This window comes from Chlamydotis macqueenii, chromosome 2 (assembly GCF_036417535.1).
Source record: "Chlamydotis macqueenii isolate bChlMac1 chromosome 2, bChlMac1.mat, whole genome shotgun sequence".
NCBI lineage: Eukaryota > Metazoa > Chordata > Aves > Otidiformes > Otididae > Chlamydotis > Chlamydotis macqueenii.
This window is the reverse complement of record NC_141557.1, coordinates 92613738-92640778: the sequence shown is the minus strand read 5'-3', so window position 1 is coordinate 92640778 and position 27041 is coordinate 92613738. Positions and strand designations below refer to the sequence as shown.

Sequence of the window (27041 nt, the reverse complement as noted above, 5' to 3'; positions counted from 1 at the left end):
CTCCATGTCTGGTTTACAGGGCCTCAGAGATGAAGCAGCATTCAAAAGCCTGTCTGCATGCATAGGGAGGAGGAAAAAAAAAACAACCCACAAAAAAAAAAAAACCACCAAAATGCAGAGAGAAGTGTTTAACTTGTAAGCAGATCAAAGGCTTAATTTTACAGTGATTTCTATCTATTAGTTAACACCAGCCTACACTTCAATCAAAGACTCACAGAATAGCTTTGAAATACTTCAGGACTTGTGCTAAATCACAAAATACTGACTAATATTCCAGCCCTCTGGTGCACATCCGGTGTAACTTCTACAATTATTTTAAAAAGCATGTGGCATTCTTCCTACTTCTCAGCTTCCTCCCTCACCCTCATCTACAGATGATGTGTACACTACAGCAAACAAACCCAGCTATGGACAGAGAACTGATCTCCTTTGAACTGAGAAACCAGTCTGATGCAGGGAGATAAGGCTGTAACAGTCATTTGTCTCCTCAGAGTTCTTACTATGTCCACAAATAAAAATGTAAAACATGTCTCTTATGTTCACTAAATTTTCTGTCTAAAAAGTCACAGTACACTCCTCTCCTGCCTACATCCCTCAAAAATATCATTTTCATTGGCTTAGAAAAAGTGAGGGCTTTTTTTTTTTTTTCATTTGGTAGTGTAAAAGCATGAAAAAACAAGTAACTGCAATTCCTTTTTAACACTTAGACAGTGTTCCAAATATTCCCATTTGAATACATGCCATCACATTTCAAATACTGAAGCTCTTCTTCAATTTGAAAAAGTTATGTCAGCAGATTTTTCTTCAGTTTCTTGATGGAATAGTATACTTTGATAGATGTGCAAAAGTTTTTTTTTTTTTTTAATCAATTTTAATTCATAATATATTTTGAAATTACCAAACCACTGAGAATTTAGAACCTGCTGTGAGGCCAATTTCACAGATGAAGGAAAACAAAAGAGAAAGGTGCTTTTGTGAAAAACAAACAATAATTTAATCTAGTTGTGAATAAGGCAAGAAAATAAGGCAGCTAGTGATGCTGGGGAGAGTAGCTCAAAACACTGGGTCTTCAGACTAGTTTCAGAGAAAGACTGTTTCAGTTCTGTTATCACATGCAAATGTTTTATACCCTCAATAATACCATTTATTCAAGATGAGGCAGCACAGTGGTAAAAGCACGTTGAGTGAATGTGAAACCACTTGATTCCAGTAAAGAAATGGCTAAATGTCCTAACTCCATCCCACAATTAGCCCAATTCCCCATCCCACAGTAACTCCCACTCCGTGTGCCCTATCCAACTCTCTCCTGTCCATCTCAATATCCCTTGACATCTTCTACACTGCTCAACGATTGTTGCAGCAAAGAGTAGTGGAGGTTATGGCCATGCAGGCTGACTGGACAGCAGACTGAGGAGTGAACTGCTACTGAAGCATTCCCCTTTGGCCCTCTCTTCTATTCACTTATTCACAAAAGTAATTTTATCAGACTCTCAAGGAACTGAATTACTTCTGTTTCCCTATCAAGTGAAAGAAGAATTGATAGACTGGCAGCATGACTGCAATAGTCGAGTCTCCTGAGAAATCAGACTAGCACAGTACCTATAAGCCTTCTATAATAGCAACTTACTCCCCCTCCCTTCTGCCAATCACTGATATAAGTAGTGAGAAGTGTTAGAAAAATGTTTTGCCTTCCCTAATCAAGTCAACTTAATGCATTTTAATCTCAGAGATACATCTTCATACTGTATTAGAAGAATGAAATTCCAAGATAACAGAGTTCATTTACAGGACTTGTACGTTATCCCGAGTTGTTTCCCTGCATTCTGTTTCTCCTTATTTCCGTAATTTTTAGTCCACAGCATTCCAGGTTTTGGCAGTAGAAAAACTTTAATGACAACTCCAAAGTAGCCTAATCCAGTATTCATCTACTTTTGCAGAACTGAAAAGCATCACAACTGTTTCAGCCTGAATGCAGAAATAAATGTACTCTGGCCACTCCTCTGGTCTAGAATTAAACTTTAAGGCAAGTGTAAGGACCACTTTACACACTTAGTTGGTGATGATGAGGAATCTTGTGACAACAAACATCTTCCATTTCTCCCTTTCCACAGCTAATATACTACTTCTCTGCAAGCACAACAGCTGTAGAAGACATTGTTTCCTCACTGTTGCTAAAACAGCTCTCAATTTTCCATTATGCCCCCCAGAATAACTAATGCATATAGCTTCAAGAGACAGTCAGTAATGAGTGCTGGTGGTGTCACAATGTCAATCATGTTTTAATTCATAGCTTCCAAGCTGTTCCCCCTGTAGACATCTGTACCATACTCAGGGAAATCTAGATACAAAGAAAATAATTCGGCTTCTAAGACAACACATTTTGCAATAAGGTGCTAGGGGGGGAAAAAAAAAGAGCTTGCTTATGTGTGTGTATAAACACATACATGATGATAAATCAGAGCTTCCAATTCCAATCAAAGCAAGAGTGAACACTTCTACCAGGTAGCTGTAGTATCACATAAAAGCCCTGCAGTTCTCTTCCTCCCATTCCTCCTTCCAGCATTTTGGTTCGGAGTACACACACTGTGTCTGTGTCTCAGCATGGATATAAGCCTTCCAGATTGGCTTCCCCAGGGAAAAAGGCTATTTTTATTCTTGAAGATTAATTTTCAGAATCAAGCCAGTATCAAACAAACTATATTCGCTACTAGCTGAAAAGAAACATTCTTCAGAAGTCTGACATTTCACCTGTGTGCTTTAGCAGAAAGATAAAGATGGTTTTTAAGAACTGGATTTTTCAGCAACAGCCCAGCTAAGAAAAGCACTGTTTTCCCTTACAGTTTTCATTTTTTCTCAGCTGGGGCTCTACTACTCTATGAAGTGGCCTACTATTCTTTGAGTGCTTCAACCAGGAGTAGCTGATTTTATAAAATGTCTGGATTTTATTTTTTTGAAGTCAAACTCCCCAGGTCTACCATACTGACTTAGAGATTGGTGTGTGATGTTTTTGATCTGTAAAATTCAGTTTCACTTTGAGTCCTACTGAACAGTATTTCTGCCCTCTACATTTAGACTTAGCTGAAAAAAGATGGAAGTTCGTAACTTCCATGAATTGCTACTCAAATAGAGATTACTTTAAAAAAGCAGATTGGAGAGCTACTAGTCAAACAAACAGACCTCACTACCATGATGTGTTAAAACTCTACCTGTTGGCTAATATTTGTCTACCTACTTGTACCTTTATTAAGAACTTCAGATGGAGAAATATAATTAAGAGAAAAATTGAAGGCATCCTTCAGCTCATGAGTAGCTATTTGACAAGAGATTAACAGACCATAAAAAAAACCCCTGAAATGGTCACAAGAAACCTCGTGACTAGTTTAGCAGCACCACTACATGAGATCACAATTAATTTGAAGTAGGGAAACAAAATAGTTTTGGTGCTCCATTAAAGCAGCTCGACTATGAACTCCTTCATTTTGATTCATGTTAACTCAATTTTGATTTGACAAGGGAATTAAAACTAAAAATTATCCTTATTTCGGTCATGCAAGTTTCATAGGAATTCTTCAATGTTCTTTTCATTTTCAGTGATATTTTACCCATAACTGAGGGGTAACGATGATTAATTTCAATTCAAGCTCTGCATTAAAAAAAAAAAAACCAAAAAAAACCCAAAAAACAAAACCACAATGCCATGGGAAGTTGCACTGTCCTTACATACCACAAAATGTAGAAGAATTACGAAACAAGAATATATCACTCCTAATAGAACTTTTAAAAAATCCAAACAGGTTTTTGTCATAAAGACATCACCTATGCTTACTAAATAGTTTGTGCCAGTTAACATTTCTTCCAGTAAGAACTTTACTTTCCCCTATGCTGACATTAAAATACAACTAATAAAAAAAAAGGTAATTTATTATTTCATTAACAGGCTTTGAAAACATTTGCTGTCTGAAAGTATTACAGAAGCAGATGAATTATTTTTCTATGTGTATTCGACGACACAGGTAAATATGAGCACTCTGCCCAGGATCTACAGTAACTACACTGGATGCAAACTTTCTTGAAATGCTTTCTCATCAACAGCTATTTGTTGTAATTGTTCCTTGCTGCGCACATTAAAATTCTTCAAAAAGGTATCAGCTCTGTCCACAAATGCAAGAGCACTACTAAATTCTGCATCAGATTTTAAACATATCACTTTTTCTGTCTAACACTACACAGGTTTTAAGTGGGAGCATCAGAAGTTTGTAACTGATATAGAATGAAATCTGCTTTGTGTTGTTTCAGCAAGGCTAAGAGAAAAAGCAGGCTGATGTTCTAGTCATTTCTTCTTTCTTCCATCAGAGATTCCTAGAAGCACTTCTTGTCAAGCCCTTTCAACCAGCCAGTCAAATCATTACCAGAAACATAGCAACAAAATCTAACTACTGGTATAGATCATAGTAAAAAGAAACTTGTGTGGTGCTTCCTTTTAATTTCATATAGAAGCTTATTAGAAAAAAAAAATAATAAAACTTTATAGATCTTAACGATGACAGAAAAATTTTCCAAGTGTAACTTTTGAGAATCAGCCTAATGATACAAGCTTTAATTAGGACACAATTTAAAGAGAACACTAAGGAACATAGCATTTGAGTCAAACACAATTCTCTTTGAATACAGAAGGGCTTAGTTTCCTCTTAAATGAAAGTACCAGAAGACATTAGCTAAAAGCAACAGATTTCTATTCAGTTTATACAAATAATCTCAAATTCTGAAACATATCTTCCTGATAGCTTCCCTTCCCTATTCTTTTCCATTCCCAAAATTGTTTCTTTTTTGAAACTAGATTACAAATGCTTCCTTTGTAACTCTCAAACTGAGTGAGAAAATCCAATGTCTAGTCTGTGTAGCAACATTTTGCTGTCATTTTCCCCAACACTGCGGCCTATCAGTACAGTGCAGTCTTATATTTCTATGTAGAGTTCACAGTTGTTTCAACAAATGACAATACCAAAGGTAAGTTTCTAGTTGCAGGAGGGATACAAGCAAGGTCTACAGTTCTGCTGACTTTGTATTCACAATAAAGATTTTAAAAATACATTCTTAAAATTTAATAGGTCAAGCAACACAAATATGAGAATTTTTAAAAGTCTAAACAGTGACAATATTGCTATGAGAAACTAAGGCTTGTAGCAGAGGTATAGTCTTAACTTGAAAAAGTACATTGCTACTACTGACATAAATAAATGCTACAATTTCAATATTTCTTTCATACAGCCGGTTTTTTTTTCTTCTTCCAGCAAACATCTGACCAAAACAGGGAACATCTGCTGCCTATCTACAGCTGTCCTTCAAAAACATAAGGAGAAGTTCTAGATGGAGCAATGATCATTCCATTTTCAATTTCACATCCTCTCAGATGTTTGTTTGCACAAAATGCAAATCTATTTACATACCTGCAAAACTTGTTCTTCATGGGATGACACAAATAGATCCATTCATTTTGGTTAATAGTATCAAGCTTTTGGCTTGCAATAGCCAGGAACATTCTGTCTAAAATTCTCACAAACAACAGCAAGTCCTACAGAGGTAAGACCTGTATCTTCTCTCAGTATTTTTATAATAAGGAAATCAAAAAGTACCTCAAGGGTTTCAGATTAAAGTACCCAGTCTCCTGTACTTTCTCCTTTTCCCGTTCAAATAAAAAGTAACAAGTAAGCTGCAGAGTGAAGGTTAAAAAACACCACTCTTCACAAATAATAAGGGTGAATTGGTAAAAAGCTTTATAAATACAGAAGTTGTAACATTTCTATTATCCTGTTTCAAAAAACAGAGCATCTTCAATGTGACAAGGAATGCTTTAAAACATGATGAACTGAAGCAAAAGGTCATCCTTACTTTACAAGGATGAGCAATGTACAACCTACAACCTGCCTGATCTGTTAGAAAAGCCAGAATTTGTACTCTAGCAATTCAGTCTAGGAAGTGGGAGTCTTTGAGTGTTTCTGTTGCTCTAAATGACAACACAGAGCTCCGAAGTCTAATATTCTTTCAGGTACAGACTGAGAACTATGTACCATGGTATCTAAGACTGCAGTCATTAAGTCACAATACAAAAAAGGGATATTTATTGGTCAATTACAGAGAGGCTATAAGCTTGTAAATAAGCATTATTCTTGTAAAACAGATACAGCTCAGAGATACAAAATGCACTGACCACTTAACTTTGCTTTGCTGTGTTTGATCTAACAGCTACTGCTCTCCACCCTAGTCCAGCAAATTAGTTCTACTTGACTTAACTTCTACAACTGTATCTCCTGCCGCTTTTTGGGACTGACAAAAATACTCATGGAAATAAAATAACATTTAAAAGATAGGTTCGCAACCTGTAAGCATGCTTAGCAAGCCTACTTATATTGTACATAAGAGATGCAACTTGTCTCATTTTAAATGTCCTCTCATATTCTTTAACTTCTAATCTAACAAATCTTAAGGAGATGAGTGTTGCGGTGATTGCTTAATTCCCCCAGTCATCTTCAGGTAGGTAATCCAAACTACTGAACTTACTGAAGTTTAGTTTCGGGGTTTTTCGTTTCATTATTTCTCTTAAAAACAAAAACAAACAAACAAAAAAAAGCAGAGAAACCCCAGTGACTATATTTACTAAAGGACCTGCACTGTGCAACTCAACACTAAGATCAATAGAGTACTTACACTACACAAAGCATCTCAAATGGTCATTCAAAGCCAACCTACAAGCAAGGGCTTTGAACCAATCTACAAAAATGTCTAAGCATAGGGTCTACAGGGTAGGATGGGAAGAACTAGAATGAAGACAATCCACATCAGAGACTCTTAGCCTACATTTCCATCCTGATGGCTGAGGAAAAACAGCGAGTTACTTGAAATTAGCCCATAAAAGAAAGAAAATAATCCTGGTGAAGGGTCTCCTCCCCTTTTTATTACAAAGGGATCCAGACTAATGCTCCTCTCAGCCCAAGAAAATATGGATCAATTCAAACTTCTCTTTCAGTAGAAGTCATATACTACCCTGAACTAGAAGAACTGCTAACCCAGCTTCAATTTATGAAGCTGTAATCTTGAATATAAATTAATGCAATGGTTCATAACATCAAGAGACTACACAACATTGTCTACTTGGTATCACTACTTACAGGGAGTCTTCTGCTGCCTAGGATGTATCAGGTGATCTTAAATACTCAGAAGTCCTGATTAGTATGGATGAATCTTACTGACCACTTCCCAGTACTTCCCAGCTGCCAGTTCTGTAATTACAGCATTGTTAGCAGCAGGTACAGCACAACTCAGTTCTAATTCAAGATTAACTTGAGTTACTGTGGCGCTGTCACACTTAGGGAGCTGTAGATCACCCACAATGCTGCAAACTCCAGCAAAACAAAAAATATTACCCTATAACAAAAACCAGTGCAGGACTCATGCTACAAATCAATCTTCCTCAATTTCAACTGAAGCTCAGCAGAATACTTCAGCTGCTCAGCTGCAAGGTTATGAAGAAATTAATCCCAATTATTTTAAGTGGACTTGAAAAGTATGAAGCATGACTGAGTGACCCTAAGTTCATCTTGCACTCAAAGAAAGAAGCTGGCATACAAAGGTACTAGTAAGTATAAGGGGTCTAAAGAAATAAAATAATAAAAGAAAGCAAGGAAAGCACTACACTGTGTGACAACACAGGCCATGGTAGAGGGAAACAGCAGACAATAGTATCAATCTAGTCTTGCATTGAGAAATAAAAATCTAAACCCAAGAGGTCTGTTATACCACTGCCATCCCTAAATCCTTTGCTTAACATTTTTGTCTGCGTTTGAAACCATTAAACTGGAACTGAATAAAAAAAATTTTAAAAAAATATTAAAAAAAGCCTTTCACTCCAGAGCTACTGACTAGGATGACTAACTGCTTGTTGTTTACCTGTAAAATCCCATGACAAAATCAAATCCTTTAGGAATACAAGCTATATTGAGCTATATAAAGCTCAATCATGAAACAAAAGTACATTGAACATACAGAATTCCCTCAACACCCTAAGAAACCACAAACAATTCTAACCAGATGTATAAGTGCAAGGATATGAATATTGTTTATATAGCTGTAAAAAATAAGAAATGCAAGACAGCAACATCATCAATAAAAATGTCTTAATTAAATGCAAGCTGCTAAAACACAGCAGGCCCCCCAGAGTAACATTACCTTCATAAAAATTTGGATTTAGTGACAAGAATGTTCTACAATTTAAAGTGGTAAGCTGACAGAAATACTATGTAAGAAACTGGGTCATCCAGTATACACCAAGTGTAGCGATGGCCTGTTTTTCTGTAACAATGAAAAAGGTCATCCCCTGTCCACACTCATTAATCAAGTCATGTAAGATTTTGAACTATCAAAGCCTTTATTTGAAATTTACTAAGAGTCTATTTACTCTGTAATCAATGAAACTGTGGAAAAGGTAAAAATGAAGCAATACAAAAAAAACATTAAAATCAAGTACTTCTCTCACTCATGTCATCCCTGTATTTTTAAGGCCACATTAATTCTAGAATGTCTACAGAACAGTCTATCACAAGGAGATGAGCACGTCTGGATGTTAATTTATGTATACCTAATTCTCTGTTCCTACATAATACAAAAAGCACTTTTCACCAGCCTCCACTGAGACCAAGAGATCAACCAACATTTCTGTTAAAAAAATAGGGGGTAGGCAGTGAGGTAGGAGTGGGCCACAATGAGGAAGCAGACAGGGAAGAGTCAGCCAGAGTAAAAGAAAACAGGAAATCATTAGTCCTCAAAGTTCTGAGAAAAAGAGTTCCTACAGAAATATTTCCATAAAAAGTTTTGTTTTCTCTAACAGATAGAATCACATGTATCTATGAATCCTACAGAAGTTTCCAGATACAGCTACAGTACACTGAACCTTAAATACACTACTTTAAAACTTACAAAAGTGAAGGGAAAGGGCTCTTTAGGACAATTCTAAATTCGAGGGGAGCTCTAAAGAGGCAATTATAAAATACACCTCTGTTACTTACACAAAATATAAGACAGATGTACATTAATAAAGTGAGAGTTCTTTATTGTGCTTGTGAAGGACAATTTCTATATCCATCACTTCTCATTTCTGATGTTCATGTAAATCCAAGAACTAGAGTGTAAGTTAAAAGGTTAAAGTCTGAAAGTCTTGTTTTCACAGCTCTTTCCTTTGGTAATGGCAGCTTCAACGCAAGTGACACCCAAACTTCTGCATTTGGATTTCTGAATGATTTAACCAAAAGGACTTGTGAGTTTTAGGACCAACCATGTGAAAGTTTCGATCTTCAAGAAAAAGGAATGACACTGGATAAATACTTATCCATCTTGGGCATAAACTCAGCAACATTTTGTGAGAACACAGACGAAAATAGCAGAGGTTTGGTATGAGTAGATACAGAATTCCTTCTCTTCAGTTTTCAAAAACAACAGACAATACAAGATTTTGATTCTTAAATTTATTTTTAGCAGGATGTGTGTACTAATGGATGGTGACATCACTAGAAGATAGGTCCATGTCCACCACCTGCAACAGAAGCTAGACAGATGTTAAAGAAAACAATTCAAGAGTTAAAGATGACAGTACTTACCCAGAGCAGACTTAAGAAAGTTGCCTAATAAGCAGTACAGTTAGCTTTTGATGCAGACATGATAGCTCTTATTATTTATCTGTTGTCAAAATTTCCTGTCTATATTTGATGCATACATTACCTTGACTTTGACGGGAATCACACACGTCTGTTTAGAAATAACTATTAGAGAAACTCTAATTTTTAAAAAAGTACTCATGAAAAAATTGGTTATTTCAAGTTACTTACCTGCAAATTTCTTTCAGAAGATAAAAGATCTGCAAATTTAGGTCTAATGCTCCCATCTAAAGTTTAAAGTTAGCAAGAATTCACTGAGAATTCAAATTCTAATACTGTTAAACCAGGTCAACAGCAGGTAACATTTCTAGATTCCACTAAGAATACAATCACTTGTTTCTTACCATATCTGGGAGTTTGACACAGCAATAAGGTAGGATCACAGCAATATACTCAGAGATGGGTGATGCTAATAAATGGAAGACTTGATATGTTTTAACAGAGACTATGTTACAGTCAAATCTCAATAGTCTGAAGTCTAACAAAGGAAACAAGCTTGTTTAGAACAAATTAATTTCACCAGAAGTTAAACTTGAACAGCAAAACCTAGGGACAGACAGTTCAGAAATACATTGTGAAACAATTAGGTGACAGGTCCTTTCCCAGTGCTATTTCAAATTAGAAGCCAAGAAGCAAGGCTCAATTTGAGGTATGCTATTTCCCAAGACTGTAAAAGCAGAGTCCTTCCTTCAGAAAACAAGTGTATCTAGCTACAGGTATCTGGTATTTATATCAGAAGATGGCCATTTCTTTAAAATTAAAAAAAAACCCACAAAACAGAAAAACGAAGTCATCTGGCCTCACAGACAGTGTAACAAAGACATCCTGATCTTACATTTCAAAACTTCAGAATGTTTATCTGCCTGCACTTTCCAAATCAAAAGGTAGTGAGCATAAAGTCACTTCACTCAACACAAGTTCAGAAGCTTGATTTCAAGGTTCTTGTTCTTTACCATCTCTTGGCTCATAGCTCTTTATTAGTACCTTGGGTTGACACCATCTTGGCTCAGAGTCCATTATTAGTAACCTGCACTTATACCACACCGATCAGCCTACAAACATTTTTACAGTATACCTCAGTATTCTAGGGCTTCATCTGTTTAAAACAGACTGCTATAGATACTGAAGACCGGCTCCTGCTTTCTGAAGAAAGACCTCTGAAACCAGTCTGAAACTGGAAGCCTGCTGTATTAGAATGAGGTTCTTTAACAGTTTAAATAATTCAGCCCCAAAAAATCCAGTTTTAAGGACTATGACAGCCTGGCAATAAGCAATTGTTTTCTCTTACAGACATGAACTCTTTGATCTAGTAACATTGGGAAGTTATGTATTTTTTGAAAACAACCAACAAGACTGCAATCTGTTCACAGCCGCACTGCATTTGTAATTTCTGATTAATTGGGCTCCTTTGGTTTTACAGAAGTATAAGTCTGTCTGAAGGACTAAGTCATTGCCTTTTGAGCAACTCACTGTCCCAGTGGTCTACTATACCTAAACAGAGTCTAACTGCTGGTAATGATCTACAAAAAGAAGTGAGCGTCTCAAGATAATCAGTCCCACACTGGTACTTTGGAGACTTGTCCTTCAAACACCTAACACACAGGGAAGGTAGGGCAGGTGATTAAAAGCTTAAGGCTTCCTGTTCTTTAATCTTCCAAGTTCCATTGTGCAGCTGGATCAGTTGCTACTGCAATCAGCACTACCGTGCATACCATGTATCTTACATGAAGTTGGTTAATATTCTTCCCACAGGATAAATACAGTGAAGTTGATAGGAAGAACCTTCATCAATTGCTTTTCTGTGAGGCATAGAGCAAAGGAAGGAAGTCAGAAAGTAAGAGTAGTCTAGGAGTGACACAACTGACCTGAATGATCACTTCAGATACATTGTGAACAGCATTCTCTGGAACAAAGACATCACAAAATCTGAACTCCAGTTACGAAGTTATAAAAGGGTAAAGAAACCACAGAGTGAAGAAAGTGTTCTTGACAGGCCTGTATGATACAAAACCTGAAAAACAATTAATCTGCGCACCATTAGGGACTATGTACATAAGCCGCAGTTACAGGGCACTGCAACTGTTCAGCTATCCTCCCTTGCAAAAGGATGCAGCTTCAGTTCTATTACTGTAATACCAACGTTAGTGCTGGAACCTAAGTCTCAACTGAGACAAGGGATTTGTAAAGCAATGGACATGAAACTATGGACCTATTTAGGATACATGAGATTTTCAACAGGAGGCTTGACAGTACTGTGTGGTAGGAAAGGAAAACAGATGACAGGTAATATTGAAGAATGGAATAACTTAGTAGATCGTTGACTGATAACGAACAGTACACTCTGCATCCTTCTTTTATTAATGATTTGTCCTGTCCTAATGGTGCTACTGCTACAAATACTCCTAACCTGTGTTAGAGGCTGCAGAACCTAAAACCACATTTTACTGGGTTTAATGGATGCTTGAGTCAGGTTAAAAAGTTGCGCTGAAATCAGTAAATTAAATTCTTATCCCTTAAGTGGCTTCACAAACCTACAACTACCAGAAAGATCATTTTATTCACAAAAAGGATATTATTAAAAATGTAATACATAACTAAGACTTACAACAATGAAAAGAACAAGAAAAGGTTTACTCTATGAAGAATTAAGTTCGTACCACTTGGGATAAGACTTTATCTGCACTAGTAAAACTAAGTCTGTAAATATAATGAAGACTGAATAGGCTAAAACCCAGAAAAACAAACTCTGAAGTGATTATCGTTGTAACATTACCTAATGTTGATCTGGTTTAATAGATTTAGAACACTAGAACAAAAAAAAAAAATCTTAAGAATGTGCTGGAAGCAAAGACCTAACAGAGGCAATTAAATATTTACCTTTGGAGAGAATATTTGTTTAGGCAAGCTAAAAGCATTTGCAATAACAAGCTTTAGTGAAGAATGGACTAAAAACATTACGCACTTCCAGCTTATGTTCTTTCTCTGCAAGGAATTCTTTTTGACATCGGAGAAAGTCTGACAACATTCGAGTTAGCTGTTTTCTATCATCTATTTCAGCTGCCAACCTGCCATTGTAATCCGCCAGCAACATACATGCATCATCTACCATTTTGGAAAGTTGCTCTCCAGATTCCTTATCTAAAAAGAAAGCAGAGAAAAACAAGTAAAGCATGCTTTCATTATATACTGGTAAGTTCTCAGAACAGCACCTCAGTCACTGGATCGCAAACCCTCACCTGTTATTCTGTCTAACAAGGACACATCTTGGACCTCTATAGGCAAAGAAGCTATTCTCTGATGAACTGCTGCATCCCCTGAGGCAGCGTTTTCTAGTTCCTGTAACGCTCTAATGAGATCTGTGGTCTGAAAAAAACATGCCAGATTGAGAACTAGTTTAAACAAACAGATCCTGTACAAAACAGTATTTCACAATAAGCTTATGGAATCAATTTGACAGTAACTTTTAAAGCATTTATAACATTAGCATTATAGCAACACTCTATCCCCTGTTAGACCGAAAACAAAACTAAGCCATTCATTCTCAGAACAACATTGCAGTGTCCCTAGTTTGAAAGGTCACCTTCCTAAAATAGATTTTTCATTTAAATTCTTGGTATAGGACTACTTATAAGACTTGTTTTTGACAGCAGTGATTACTTTATAGTACCTTTCATTTCACTACACATTTTAAAAATTTTTCTTGTAGTTTTGTTTCACTATTGCATTAGACTAGATCAGTGCACTTCTTTTGGAAGTAGGGCTGATGTTCAGAGAAGCCCAGATGTCTGTTATAGAGAAACATACTAAATTGTTAGCATTTGAGGACAGTCATTCCTTGTCATAACAAAAAGCCTTTGGAGATGGGGCAGTACCATAACAAAAAATCCCCAAGAATTATAAAAGCCATAACAATGTAATGTAGACAAGAACTTTTCCCAACCATCACCATGATTCCAACATTGAGAAATATTTTATTGATAAACTGATAACAGCCTTATTCTAATGAACATGTTACTGGTTACCACCCTGGAAATCAAAGGAGAATCTAACACATTGTAGAAACTAATGTCGAAATCCTGATGCTGACAAAGCTGGATATATAGTTCATACATTCTGCTTTAGTGTCAAACTGACTTAAGTTACAACATGCTCAACTTCTTAGCTCCACTTCTAACCTAGAGTATTGTGAAGAAAAGTTTCAGGTGTAGTCATTCTTGCTCAGAAACAGTACCTCATTAGAATGAAAAACAGAGACCATTCAAAAACAAGAATAACTGAGAAGTTCTGTATTAAATGATACACAAATACAGAATTCTATAAACATGTTTTTACCTGTGGAGGGTCAGTGGGAGAACTTCGAGGAGAACAGCTATTTTCATCAACTTTTATCTGGTCGTATGTGCGCTTCCTCACCTTTCTGTCTCCATCTAAAGGAAAACAGAGGAGTCAGAGAAATAATATTGCAAACAAAGAGACTGAATCTTCATACATATGCAAAATACTTACACAAAGCTTGCCTAAGTTGTTCTAATACATCATTTTCATAAACAGACCTTTCTTCCCAGATAGAGAGCACTCGGCCAAGATGTTTCTTACAACTCTCATCAGACTCACTGTTACAAGATAAAAAAAAAAAGAAAAAGAAGAAAAAAAGGAAAAATCAGCACTAGGTAAAAGTACAGCACTGCCACAAGATTATCTTTCACGGAACAACCTTGGCATACTTTACTAATATTAAAGTATCAGAACTATTATAATCTCAGAAAATAACAGAATCGGGTTTTAAAGAAATCTTAAACTCGCATTTGCTGTCTTAGCAAGCACATAAAAGCCAACACCCAATTCCCTCTGTTTGCTTGCTCAACCCATAAATCTGTAGGTCTGTAATCATATTATGCAAACATTGCAAATAGGTTTGTGCTGCTTCAACAGCTGTGTACCACGTGAAAATAATTCTGTTTCAAGGCTAGTATCCTCATGCAACAAGATGAATGGCCACTGGGAAAAAAAACAAATCATACAACACTAGTAATGAAAGATACCCAGCTGTTGTAGCATATAAATCCAAACTAAAAGCAAATCTTAATTTAAGGTATAACTAACAGCTTTTTAAGGCAAAATGGACTGAATGCAGACAAATTTACTATGTAACTTCATCCAACAGCACTAAGACTACCCAACACCGAAAGAACATTGAACACATTAAATTAACAAGACTTCAAGTACAGAAATAGCACACAAGAACCAGCTGGGTCAGAAGAGACGAACGGAGGACTTCTCTAAATCCTCCTCAACTACTGTATGACGGACACTGCACATAAGTTTACTGTACCTTGAAACATGCTTAAAAGCCTCGACTATTACTGGAGCAAAGTCTTTCGTAAATTCTGGTCCTTTCCTTTTGCTGTTCTGTATGACATCATTGGCCAAGTACAGGAATGTCAGCTTCCTATTTGGTTTTGCTAATTAAAAGAGTGACAAACAAGATTAGAAATTTTAATTCCTCCAACTAATACCTATTTATCCACACTTACACTAAACAAAAAAAAAGTCAAATGTGTTTTTCTTATTCTCATTACTGCTTACAACACTTCATTCCAATTTTGTATTTAAAAATGTGAAAAAACTTTGGTCACCCTTTGGCTTTTCCCTCTCCTGCTGTAACTCTCTGCTCAGATTCTTCCTTCTTCATAGTATGACACAAGTTCCCTCTAGCCCCATCTCCAAAAATAAATAAAACCAAAACCCCATAATATTCCAAAGCGGTCTTCAGCCCCCAACTATTTTCAGATGTCTTTCCAAGCCTGATGCAATTTGTCTGTTTCGCAATGTTCATAGATTTCTTCCACACACTTCAGCTTCCTTTTGAGCCCGCATAAATTCCTTATATCATTAAGTCCTCTGACAAAGACGTTCACAGATTCACAGTCATTCACGTGAAGAACCCTCCTCCTTCTGGTTTTAATGTCACCCAGTATTACATAACCACTCCTCATTCTTGTATTTGAGCAAACTGAACAGTCAATCGCTCATCAGCATTTCCATATCACTACAATACTCCCCTCCTTCATCTCCTAAATCATTAAAACATTCATGCACCTGTAATATATATATATAAACATTTTTTTTTAAAAAAAAAAATCACTCTTAGGCTGCTGTGGTGTATCTCTTCTCCAGGTGTCTTACGCATTTTTAGCCCGTTCCCATTAACGTGCAATTGATTACAAGCTTCCAATTTACAAGTTGCTTTTGAAAATCTATTCCATGTTTTCTAAGTGTTCCTACTCAGGTATTTTCATTTACCATCATCCTTCATCTAATCTTCATTAGTCTATAGGTTTCTCAGAGCTGCAGCTCTTATTGTAACACTTCTAACCTTGTCTTAACACCAGAAAAACTTTCAATATCCATTACCACCATATAGACTCAGTATATATGCTGTGACTTTAAAAACAGGTTTCTCTTGAAAGACAAGATTTAAGTTTTCTCTGCCTTCCTGAGGAAAGCAGCACTGTGGTAAAGCCAGTCTAGGACTTCTTAAAACTCTTGCTTAGCTCCCAATGTGATTTGATTTTGTTAATTTCCACCCCAACACCTCAAACATGTAGAGCTATGACCCTCACATACAAATAGAAAATTCAATGTTAATATACTTCTAGTCTAAGGAAATGTTTTTGAGAATAAATTCTGCACTATAGAAAAATTCCTTTGAAGGATTTCTCCTTGGAGTACTGAATTTTTCCCATCCTCTTGGACAGACTTATCCAATGAAAGACTTCTGGATTAAGTTGTGGGAAAAAAACCCTGCATTAAAAGTAAATAATGCACTTATCTCTTAGAATCAAGACGAACTAAAAAGTGGCAAAAGAAGAATTTGTTTGTAAGTGCTGGACACAAGGTGGATCTATTAAGAGTCTGCTCCAAGCAGTGAACTCACAACATGGAAACGCCCAGGAAATTCATTTATTTGGGTCAAAATCTGGCTAAACTAAAATGTAGATTGTATAGACTTATGCTACTTAATTTCTATATTAAAAACTGACTAACAACATATCTTCTATCTATATTTCAGGTAAATCATAGTTCTGACACATAGAAAGCTTTGAATCATTCAAAGAGAGAATCTTAGAAAACAGGTCTTGTCTCACGCATGCACCAAAATTAACTAGTGTTTACCAAAGTTGAACCTGCCCTCTCCTTTTCTTAAATGAGTCCAGAATTAGGACTCAAAATCTAATGAAGCAGAATGTTCCCCATACTACATCTTCTGAACTGCATGCAGGATAGGCCCTTGTCCATCCATTTCACATTAAAGAAAGTAGCATTTTAATGCTCAGTGATGTAATTCACTTATGACAGACCTCAACCTCCTTGTTTCCAACAAGTAACCAAATCATCTGAGTTGGTAAAGACAGGAGACATATGCAGTGCCATGAAGTCAGATGACATTGATTCTCACAAAGCCTAGACTTCATCTGTTCTTTGGTTGTAAAAGTATGCTAAACCCCAGAAAGTTACGTTCAAGCTTATTTCCTCTAGTATTAGCTTTTCAGCTTACTACTACAATTCAACAGAATCAAAGCTGCATTTAATGAACAAAAATCCTCAAAATATTATTAAGCTATCTGTGGCTTTGGTTAGAAATTCAACTAATATTCTACCCTTATGTTCACAAAGAATATCGTGAAGTAACATTTAATTCCTCTTCCTGTAAGAATACTCTGTGCAAAATTCCAAAGCTAAAAATTATGCCTGCTCTCAAGCAGTGTTCCCTTTCACTTCACAACTCTTCAGGCACTACATACTGGCCTGCTACCACTCTGCCTTACACAAGGGATTGAAGTGCAATGTAATCTTTAGCAACTGAGGCTGACAACTCTGAGCTGAAAAAAACCCTAAGTGTTCTATTGCTAATACAACTACATTACCTACTGAAGTATTAAATACAAAACTAAATTCCAGACCCTATAGAACTGTTCTAAAAAAATAAATAAATTTAAATAAATAATTAAAAAATAATCTGTTCAAAGCATCTCTGTTCAGTAGTAGTGACATTAACTTTTCAGCCCTGGGCTTTGATATACCTCAGAACACCCAAATGGATCAAAGAACAATTATACTATTTAAACTAAAAAGTGTCTTCAATGCCTGGCAAGGCTATTAGCAAAAGGCACTCTTACTGTCAGAAGAAAATGAACCAAAAAAGATATGATCTTAGGTTAAAGAAGAATCTGAAGGGCACATACTGCCAGAGTGTAGAGTGTCAGCTGTAGCAGCTAGCCCACAGTATCTCTGGTACACTAACAGTACAGTCTGCAAAGACAAAACTGCTGAGAAAGCATCCATGTTGGAGTGACTCATCTTTTCAGAAGCTCTATACAGTGTTCACATAACTTTTGCTTGTTTCTGTTAGATTTAACATTTACCCACCAAAGAAGTCACCAAAGCAGCTCCCTGAAGTGGACTGGATTCTGAAATTATTTAACAGGTTAACAGTGTTGGCTGGCATAAGCGTCACATTAAGCAGATTACTCTTAAAGCATCCACAATGAAACTAACTGAGATTGGCACCTTGCAACTGCAACTAAGCCTGTCCAAAAAAAATGTAACTGACATTCAAATGCCAATGAATACTCTGCAGGTATTCATGGTACTTCACCTGCAACTAGTGCAATAGAACATCTATGGAGGGGAGACTCAGCATTCTCATTATCAAGTCTTAGTTTTCAGCAATCTGTAATTATTAAGAATGTATACTTGTTAGTCTGGCCTGAGTATTCCTAGCTCTCTACCAGTCCAATATAGGTGCCCTGACACCGTATGCCTGAGTCCATAATACTTGGAGAACTCTAACACTGAAGAGCCACCACTTTTTTTGCAAGAAACTCTAGTATTTTACTTTGTAAGGCAATAAGCATGTATGTTCACTGAGGTTAACAACCAAAGCCAGCATAATCACCCATATTTGTCTTTCCAGGTTTATGTCCCCACATTGGTAACTGAGCTCCCATGAAGACTGCTAGAAACATGTCCGTTAGTTTCATGCAGTTCTACATCTCTTCCCTAGAGCTAAGGGAAGAAACTACAGAGAAACACACAGGCATAAGGGATTTCACTTACATCCCACTACAAGTGTGTAGACTATTGACCCACCTGAAAATGTTACAGCAGGCTTTAGCCTTCTACAGGTCGGCTCTGCTATGCCCTTGAATTAAAATCTAATTTAACAAGAGGTTTTGAGAAAATGAGCGTTAGTAGGTTAAAATTCCACAACAGTTAGAAAAATAACACTCTTCAGTGCTGCTAAAGTTCTCTAATATGAACTCAAATAAAGATTTGGCTTAACTGCTTTTGAATTATGTTAGTCTACATACATTCAGCAGAGTATGTGTGTCAGCACTCCTCTCAAAATCTCTGGGACACTTCCTTTGTCACAGCATGCTTCACACCATTGCATGAGAAGTTACATGACATCTCTGTAAATATCCGACAAGCTTTCAAGCTTTTTATTACAAGATTCAACTACTCTTTTTTAAGTCAAGCAGCACTGAAACTTGAGTGCAAGATCATTGACCCTTCACACTGAGAGCCAACTCGACTTCTTCTGCAAGCTGATTAAGTGCAGCATCTTTGGTAACATGACTGAAAGTATACTTGAGAGGCTACCACCAGAAAGGACAATCCAAAGGTAATATAACCCATAAAAGGTATGTCGTACAAGTAGCACTTAATCTTAAAATTCATTAACCTTCTGCAATGAAAAAGTTCAATTAACTGTTCAACATTGCATAGTCACCCGATGCTCCTGGTGAATTTTACCAAGGTTTCAGAACTGATGTCTTTCCTTTTCAGAGAGGGGAATGAGATTGCCCACAGAACGTGCATTCAAGGCTTGAGGGTCCAAGTATCTTGACTTTGGAGGCTAGCAGACAAAGGGAATACAACATACAGCCACTGCCAGGAAAGAGGCCATCAGCACCAAACTACCACAAAGATGCAAGAAAGTTGGTCACAAATTATCTCCACCACTTTTGGCTGTAGTTCTGCTCCAAAGCAGTTGACCGAGTATCAGAGTCATTCAGATGCAGTACAACTTTCAAGTCTGGGTTCAACATTGCCAGGCCTCCTCAATTTGCCTACTAAAATCCGCTAACTTCCAATTTTCAGCAGCACTGAGTAACTGCCACAACAGCCACTAGCTTCAGAAAAATGTATTGCATCAATGCCAACAGCTATAATGACTGAGGACCCAAACACTGGCATATGTCCCAGCAGTAGAAGCTGTAGACAAACAGCCATAAATAAGCAAAAATAGTTGCTTCTTATACCAGTGAATGACTTCAACACCCCAAACCAAAAAAGAAGTTCAAGTATAATAAATTGGCACAGCAGGTAAACTGGCAGAGTCAAGTGCTAAAAATATGTCCCTCTGTAGCAGCTCAGATGTACTTACACAACTGTAGCTCCCTAAAAGATGACACACAATGGCTCTGCTAACCTGGATAAGCTTTGCAGCGAACACAATCAGTGTGACACAGGTGGGATGACAGCCAAAAGAAGAGGTCAAGCGCTGGGGGATGGTGGGGGGGGAAGTAGGCAGTGCTCAGCATCAATTTCTGAGACTGACTAATCTATGAGATGCCATGTCAGGCTCTGAGGAAACAGATACCTGAATCTGCAACTAGGTTTGAAGATACAACGTGACAACTACTAAAATATCACTAGGATGTAAATACCTAAGAAGTGATAGAGTTGGGTTTGGAAAAGCTAACAGAGAACAAGTTGACAGGAAAAGAAGATATTACAGACAACTAACTGCAGCTTGAAATAAAAGCTCTCATATAACCAAACCCAAACATTTAAAGATTTTTTTTTCCCCTTTTAAACAGAACACATTTTAACCTAGTACAGCAAATATCACATGGAGTCTACTCAACAAGTGCTTACTATTTACCCTTGAAGGCTGACACTCTGAACTATGGAATTGAATTTTTCATTTCAAAACAAAACACACAAACAAACAACAAACCCCTACAGTTACAGAGAATCTTGAAATTAGGGAGCCAGAGAAGTAGGCAAGAGAACATACCTGCAAATAACAAAAAAGTAAGCCTCAACAGCCTCCATCTCAGAAGAGCCTCTTCAAGCAGGTGGCTAAGGGTTTTCTCAGCAGCCACTCTGTGGCTGCAGGCTTACATAATAAAATTGCATGTGTAATGACACTAGTTTAAAAAAAAAAAACAAACAACCCCTGTAAGTCAATCCCTTTATGGACACACAAAACCAAATAGTTTTAACAGGCTCATCAGTTGCATTTTGGGAATGACTGATATATTGACATTACAGTTCATTAATTAGTGCTACTTAACTACTTAAATACTGACCAAGCTTACAACTACTAAGTAACTAACTACTTGAGTGTTATATTACATATATCTGAAGTCTAGCTGAAGTAGGATCATTTTCCTCAGAGCACATTTTTAAAGCCTTCAGAAAATTCTCCCTAAAGGTCACTGTAAAATAATTAGGTTTTGTGGCAACATTATCTCAAAAGTTAATCCACGGAAGTTACTTCAAAGCAATCATGAAGCTGCCATATCACAAGTATCAAAATAAAAAAGCCACACTTTTCTACAACAAAAATCCAAACTGTGAGACATTCTCACATTAGTAAGGCATTTACTACAAATGAAGTACTGAAAGAGTAACTTCCCCATCAAATTATTTATTCCATAATTCACATATGAAATTCAAAAGAATGCAGACTCATGATCAGCATAAGCCAGTGCTAACACAGGCTGCGGCCTAGAGGGGTGATACTATCCCCACAGTCTCCTTTGTGCCCGCACCAGCTCATCTATGTCAAAACTAGTTATTCGTTTGGGTGGATTTTCATCAGCAGCATAGCACAAGATACTGTCAGCAAAAAAAAAGTATCAGAAATATTGAAAGAGATTTAACCAACAGCAGAGTGGAAAAGGAGCTGTTCTGTTGTCATTGTAGACCTCTGCTTATCTGTCAAAACAGGAGAAATCTTTGTTATTTAACTTAAATGAAACTGTAATGAAAAGTACTCTATTCATCTTTTTTCGTAATTTTACTCATCAATGAACTACAGAATCTATTCTCCACTAATCACAGTAATAGATAGTGAAAAAACCCACTACATACTCTGAAGTGTGGAGTACCTGGAGTGACACCTGAGTAGTTTTGCAGAGATGGAAAAATCAGGAATAGTTAACACTCTAGGTAGAGCACCAGCTCTGCAGCAGCCCCACCCTGGTGGCACAGTCCATTCATACATTTTTCATTAGCACATATTTGAGGTCATTCATGAAACAGCATGTATCTACAGTCTCTTGAAGCATATAATATGCAACTCCGTATCATAATTTCATCAAACTAGTGGTTGTATAAGACGACATCCTTTGCTTAAACATTTGTGACAGTTAAATAGCAGTGTCTGGACAATTCAGAGTTACTAGTACTTTCACAATGCAGTCAACTCCAGAACACATTATACCAGGTTTCCTCCAATTTTTTATTATTTCTAAGGATGACCCTATGAATCCTACACGCCAGTATTTTAAGAACCACATATAAAAGCTATGGTAGTATTAGGAAAAAGTGTATATACATACTCCTGTAGTAGTCAGTTACAACTGTCTTGATACAACTTGAGCAACACTGGAGTTCAGCAAGACAAATACAGTGTTAGGTAACTGCTTCAAGTTATGACAAAGACATGCAAGTTTTGACCATTCTCCAAGTAAGTGCAAGAATTCATCAAGAGAATCAATGAAAGTTCAACTATAGAAAACCTGTAGATGAAGGTATACAGAAACAATGATCTGTAGAGGTGCCCTAATATGGGACCTGAACACTACCAATGAATCCAAATAAACAGAAAGGGACTAAGATTTTATGTGGCTTAAGTTATATCCACATTTGAAAAGCTGCCTCTTTACTTCTACTCCAACACGATATAAAGACAATGACTATTTTAAAAACAAAAGAATCAGAACCAAACATTTCGGAACAGAAGAGCTGTGATCCTAGCACTTGTTTTTGTAAGTATATAAAGACATCTTCAGAAAGGTTCATGCAAGTCAATCTGGCACAAGGGATCTTTTACTAAAACTGAAAGCATCCAGAAAAAATGTAGTATCACACTGTATTGCGTTCAACTCGGTTATACAATGTTCCACAAAGCTAAAAGGCAGCAGGTTGGAAGGAAGGTCTGCAGATGTGAATGACTATAAAAAAGGATACAATGAAAGGATATAAAATTTAGAAGGCAAGGTTTAATCTTCAGTTCCAGCACACTACTACCTAGCAATAGCAGCAGACAATGCCAATAATTTTTGCATGCATATTCCCCAGAGATCACTTTCTTCTCAGGCAGGAAGGAAATCATGTTTCTACAGCTCAGATAGCAGGCAAATCAGGAGCCTTAAACTTACTCTATTTATGGCCTCATTGCCAGTGTTATGCTTTGTGATGTTTTATGCAAGTCACTTCACCACAGCATACTAGTTTTCCTTCCCATTTTCCACACACTGTCTGTTCAGACCACTAAATCCACCCTTTGGGGATTCGGGACTGTCTTACAATTCTGTGCTGCAATTAGCAGAAAGTTAGTACTGGATAAATGTAAGCCAACATTCATGAAGCTCAGGTAGTATTATCAGAGATTGAAAATTAAAATACATCCCATGTATCTTAAGCATGCTCGCTTCAAATGAAGCGGTAGAGGAACACAAGGCCTAAAAGCCCAGAAGAAAAGGAGCAGGACCTCAAAGGCAACTAAGCTACTCCTACTGGGGGTAGATTATCACACGCTTTCCACAGACCCACGGAGGCTGGCTTCCAAAAAGAGGTCACAAGAAAAAAAATCTTACTTTGAAGCAGCAAAAGCTGGACAATAAATTCAACAAACCGAAGATAAAAAGCAATTATAGCAGCTATGCTCATCCGAAGCTCCTGAGCTACATCCTCAAAACAGCTTAAAAGTGGAAGTTAGACACTGGAAGCTGAGAAAAAGCAAAGTATTCTCATGATTTCTTAAGATCATCATTATCCTTGTCCCTCAATGTCAGTTTCAAACACATAGCCCTTGTGTCTAACATCTCATTTCTCTAATTTGTCAAAGATCACAACAGGAAAATTACACTAAAATTAAAGTTAAGGATTGACCATTAATATTATACATTATTATGAACTGGTACTGTGCATGTTAATTAAGACAGGCAATCAAAACTCTAGCTGCATGCCAGTTAGTTTAAGATACCTTTCTGATACTCAGGACATCAATCATTCAAGTTGTTTGTTTAGAAGGCCTAGAAACACAAAATGTTTCAGATTCAGATGAGACATCCATTCTTTTGTTCTCAGAACAAGAAACAAACATGCAATGAAAATATGTTTATCTCATAAGATGAAATATGCCACCAAATACATCTTTCTTTAGGCAACAGAAAAAAAATATTTAATTCATGTTTGAACATTCAAAAGATAACATTTCACACAAAAAGTTTATTTTAAACTAAAACACAATAGCCAAGTGAAAACCTATAGAGTTTACAGGAACATATTTCTATACTATACCATAAAGTTTAGTATTACTTCATACTCAAGATTTTTATTTTAAGGGTGGTTGAATCCATTTGCTATGAAGTTATGCCGCCTAACCAAGAGGTAGTTGTGATCCAGCCATACACTCTTTGTATGCCATTATACATCATTTCTGCAAGTCAACTATTCCTCTTAGTTGCAAGAAAGTGGAGTGGTTTCTCTTTCATAAGTCCTGTAATGGTTTAGCATTATTTTTTCTTTCCACTTGAAAAATCTAGCCTTCTACTCTTCCCATGAAAAATCCACTTATTAATGGGGCTCCAAAGGAAGCTACTGGAAGACAGTAACATTTCCTAGAGCAAGGTAGAGTTGTAGCAAGTTATTTTTCTTTTTCTTAAGTGAGTCAACTTAAGATCAAATTATTTGCCAGTCAGGTCAATTAAAACTTCACAAGCCATTTCTGCCTTTCAGTCCCTGAACCACTGCTTATAGCTGCAAGTTTTTTTTCCTATTAAAAGGAAAGCCACATAAGAATCTAAATCTGCACAGTCAACATCAAATACTCAATACAGGTAAAGAAACAGACATTTTTACCATGCTAACATCAGTATTAGCCATCTGGCAAATACAGGAAGTAAAAAAAACCACTTTGGACAAATTAAATTGCTCCTCATCCAGTGTATTTCCAACTTTAGTTGCCCTACAAGGCCAGTTGCTGGCATAAGTGGATAAAGTCACTGTTTCAAGAAACTCAAATAGTATTACAGCTATCCATCGTTATAGACAATGAAAAATAGTGCCTGAAAATGGTCGTCTTAGTAGAGGGATAACTACCAGTATTGGAACAAAAAGCCCAAAACGCCGTGCTTAACGCCTTCCTTCCCTTTTCCCACTTTCCTCTCTCCTTCCACAAAGAAGGCGAGTAAAACATGAGAAGCAGCCTCCGCAGAGGCGTCTCACTGAGGGAGGAAGGGGGAATTGGGGAGGGAGGAGGAGAAAAGAGCCAGTGGAATGGAGAAAAAAAAGAAGGGAGATAAGGACCTCTGAGCCCACAGCCATCAAGAAACTGAAAGCTGAGGTTTAACACTTGCCCCAAGAGTCCCGCTTCCCCCAGGCGAGCCCGCCCTCTCTCCCTCTCCATCCCCAGCTCGGTAGGCCAAGAAGCCCAGCCATCCTCCCCTCAGCAGCTGCACAGCCAAGGGCGGCCTCCTCCTACGGAGACCTCCCCCAAACCCGCCGCCCCCGAGGAAGGCCCCACCCGGCAGCCGAGGGCGGGAAAAGGCCCGGCGGCGGCCCTGCCAGCCTCACCTTTTCGCAGCTCCCGCTCCCAAACATTGACGATGAGCGCCGAGTGCTTGCGGTGGTGGATGAGCCACAGGCTCAGGGTCTGTACGCTCTGCTGCGAGTTGCTCAGCTCCGACAGCTTCCGCTCCAGCGCCGTCTCCGAGAACGCCGACATAGCCGGGACGCGCTCTGCTCGGCCCCGCCGCCCCGGCTGGGCCGCGTTCAGTCCCCGTCTCTCCGCCCCAGCGGGGGAGGAGCCGGGCGAGCCCCGTCCCTTCCCGCCTCGGCGACCGCCACTTCCGTGCGCCCCGGCAGCCCGCCGCTGACAAAATGGCGGCAGCCGAGCCTCCCGGAGAGCCGCCCGGCCCCGCCCCCCTTCTCCTCCTTTCCTCACTTCCGGCAGCGGGGAGCGCGGAGGCGGGGGTGGGTACAGGGCGCCTGCCCTTGGAGCGCGCGCACCGCCCTCCCGCCCCTCCCAGCAGCCCTCGCGCGCGGCCCGCAGGGCGCGGCCGTTAGGGCCGGTGGGCGTGGCCGGGGCAGCGGGGCCGGGCCGGGCCGGGCCGGGCCGGGCCGGAGGTGGATGTTGGCTCTGGGTCAGCGGCCGGGCGGACAGAGGGTGGCTGGGGTGCCTGGAAGTGTTTTAGCAGCAGCCGTGCCTTCCCGAGTGTCTTTGGAGAGGTTTGCTAATGAGCCCTGGGAGGCTGTAGGATGCGGTGAGCGGACACGGAGTTAGGGGTCGTTACTGAAAAAAACCCCTCCAGCTATAACAGTATTTTGCCCCGGGAAATAACATAAAAAACCAGGCACAAATAAGGCCCTAAGCCAACCCAGGCCTACCAGTTTCTTTCACCTAGCAGGGTGAGGAACTTACCATGACACAGGGGTGCGTAGTATTTCATATTTTCAGATGGACACGTACTCCACAAACTTGTCTGGTCTCGTTTTTAAAAGCTATCTCTTCTTTTTTTTTTTCTTTTTTTTTTTTATTTCTGGCATTGACGGTATTGTGTCAAAATTCCACTGTTCAATGACAAGATGATGTGCAGAAGTGTTTCCTCTCAGTTGTTTCAAACCTGTTCCCTTAAAGCTTTATTGGATGCTTGCTACTCCTGTTGTAGTGGAAATAGTTAATAACAACGGTTGTCTGCTCACCTCCTTTGGAGTCTTTCATAGAATTTGTATTGTATTATCTAACATGATTTTTCAAGCTGAAGGATACAAGTCAGTTCCCCTTGCATGGCAGGTGCTCTAGACTGCTGAACATGAGTAGCATTTCTAGTCTTACCGTCAGCATTTCTAGCCTTCCTACTGCTCTTCTAAAAACCACATGACATCGCTTCTTATTTTGAACATTATCAAGCAACTGACGTTTTCAGAGAGCTACAGACCTTGACTCCTACAGGTCTATCTCAAATCCTATTTCTGTAGCTAAACATTATGACTGCAGATAATGTCTTTCTCAGATAATATTTCTATAAA

At 38.1% G+C, this 27041-nt stretch overlaps 1 protein-coding gene across 6 annotated transcripts in view; it reads right to left on the bottom strand.

Moving 5' to 3' along the window:
* The window catches only part of RPRD1A (regulation of nuclear pre-mRNA domain containing 1A), a 45344-nt gene extending 19426 nt beyond the window's left edge, over window positions 1-25918 (bottom strand). For 2 of the 6 annotated variants that reach the window (XM_010124288.2, XM_086740434.1), the window contains exons 1-6: window positions 25587-25918; window positions 15037-15166; window positions 14211-14317; window positions 14037-14131; window positions 12941-13067; window positions 12667-12842 (exon numbers count right to left, since the gene is read on the bottom strand). In XM_010124288.2, coding sequence (XP_010122590.2) covers window positions 12667-12842; window positions 12941-13067; window positions 14037-14131; window positions 14211-14317; window positions 15037-15166; window positions 25587-25737 — 786 coding nt within the window. In that variant the 5' untranslated portion in view covers window positions 25738-25918. Of the gene's footprint in view, window positions 1-9078; window positions 11504-12477; window positions 12511-12666; window positions 12843-12940; window positions 13068-14036; window positions 14132-14210; window positions 14318-15036; window positions 15167-25586 lie in introns of those variants that run through there. The other 4 variants (XM_086740437.1, XM_086740435.1, XM_086740438.1 and 1 more) reach the window with 4 other exon arrangements.
* Window positions 25919-27041: the final 1123 nt, after the last annotated feature.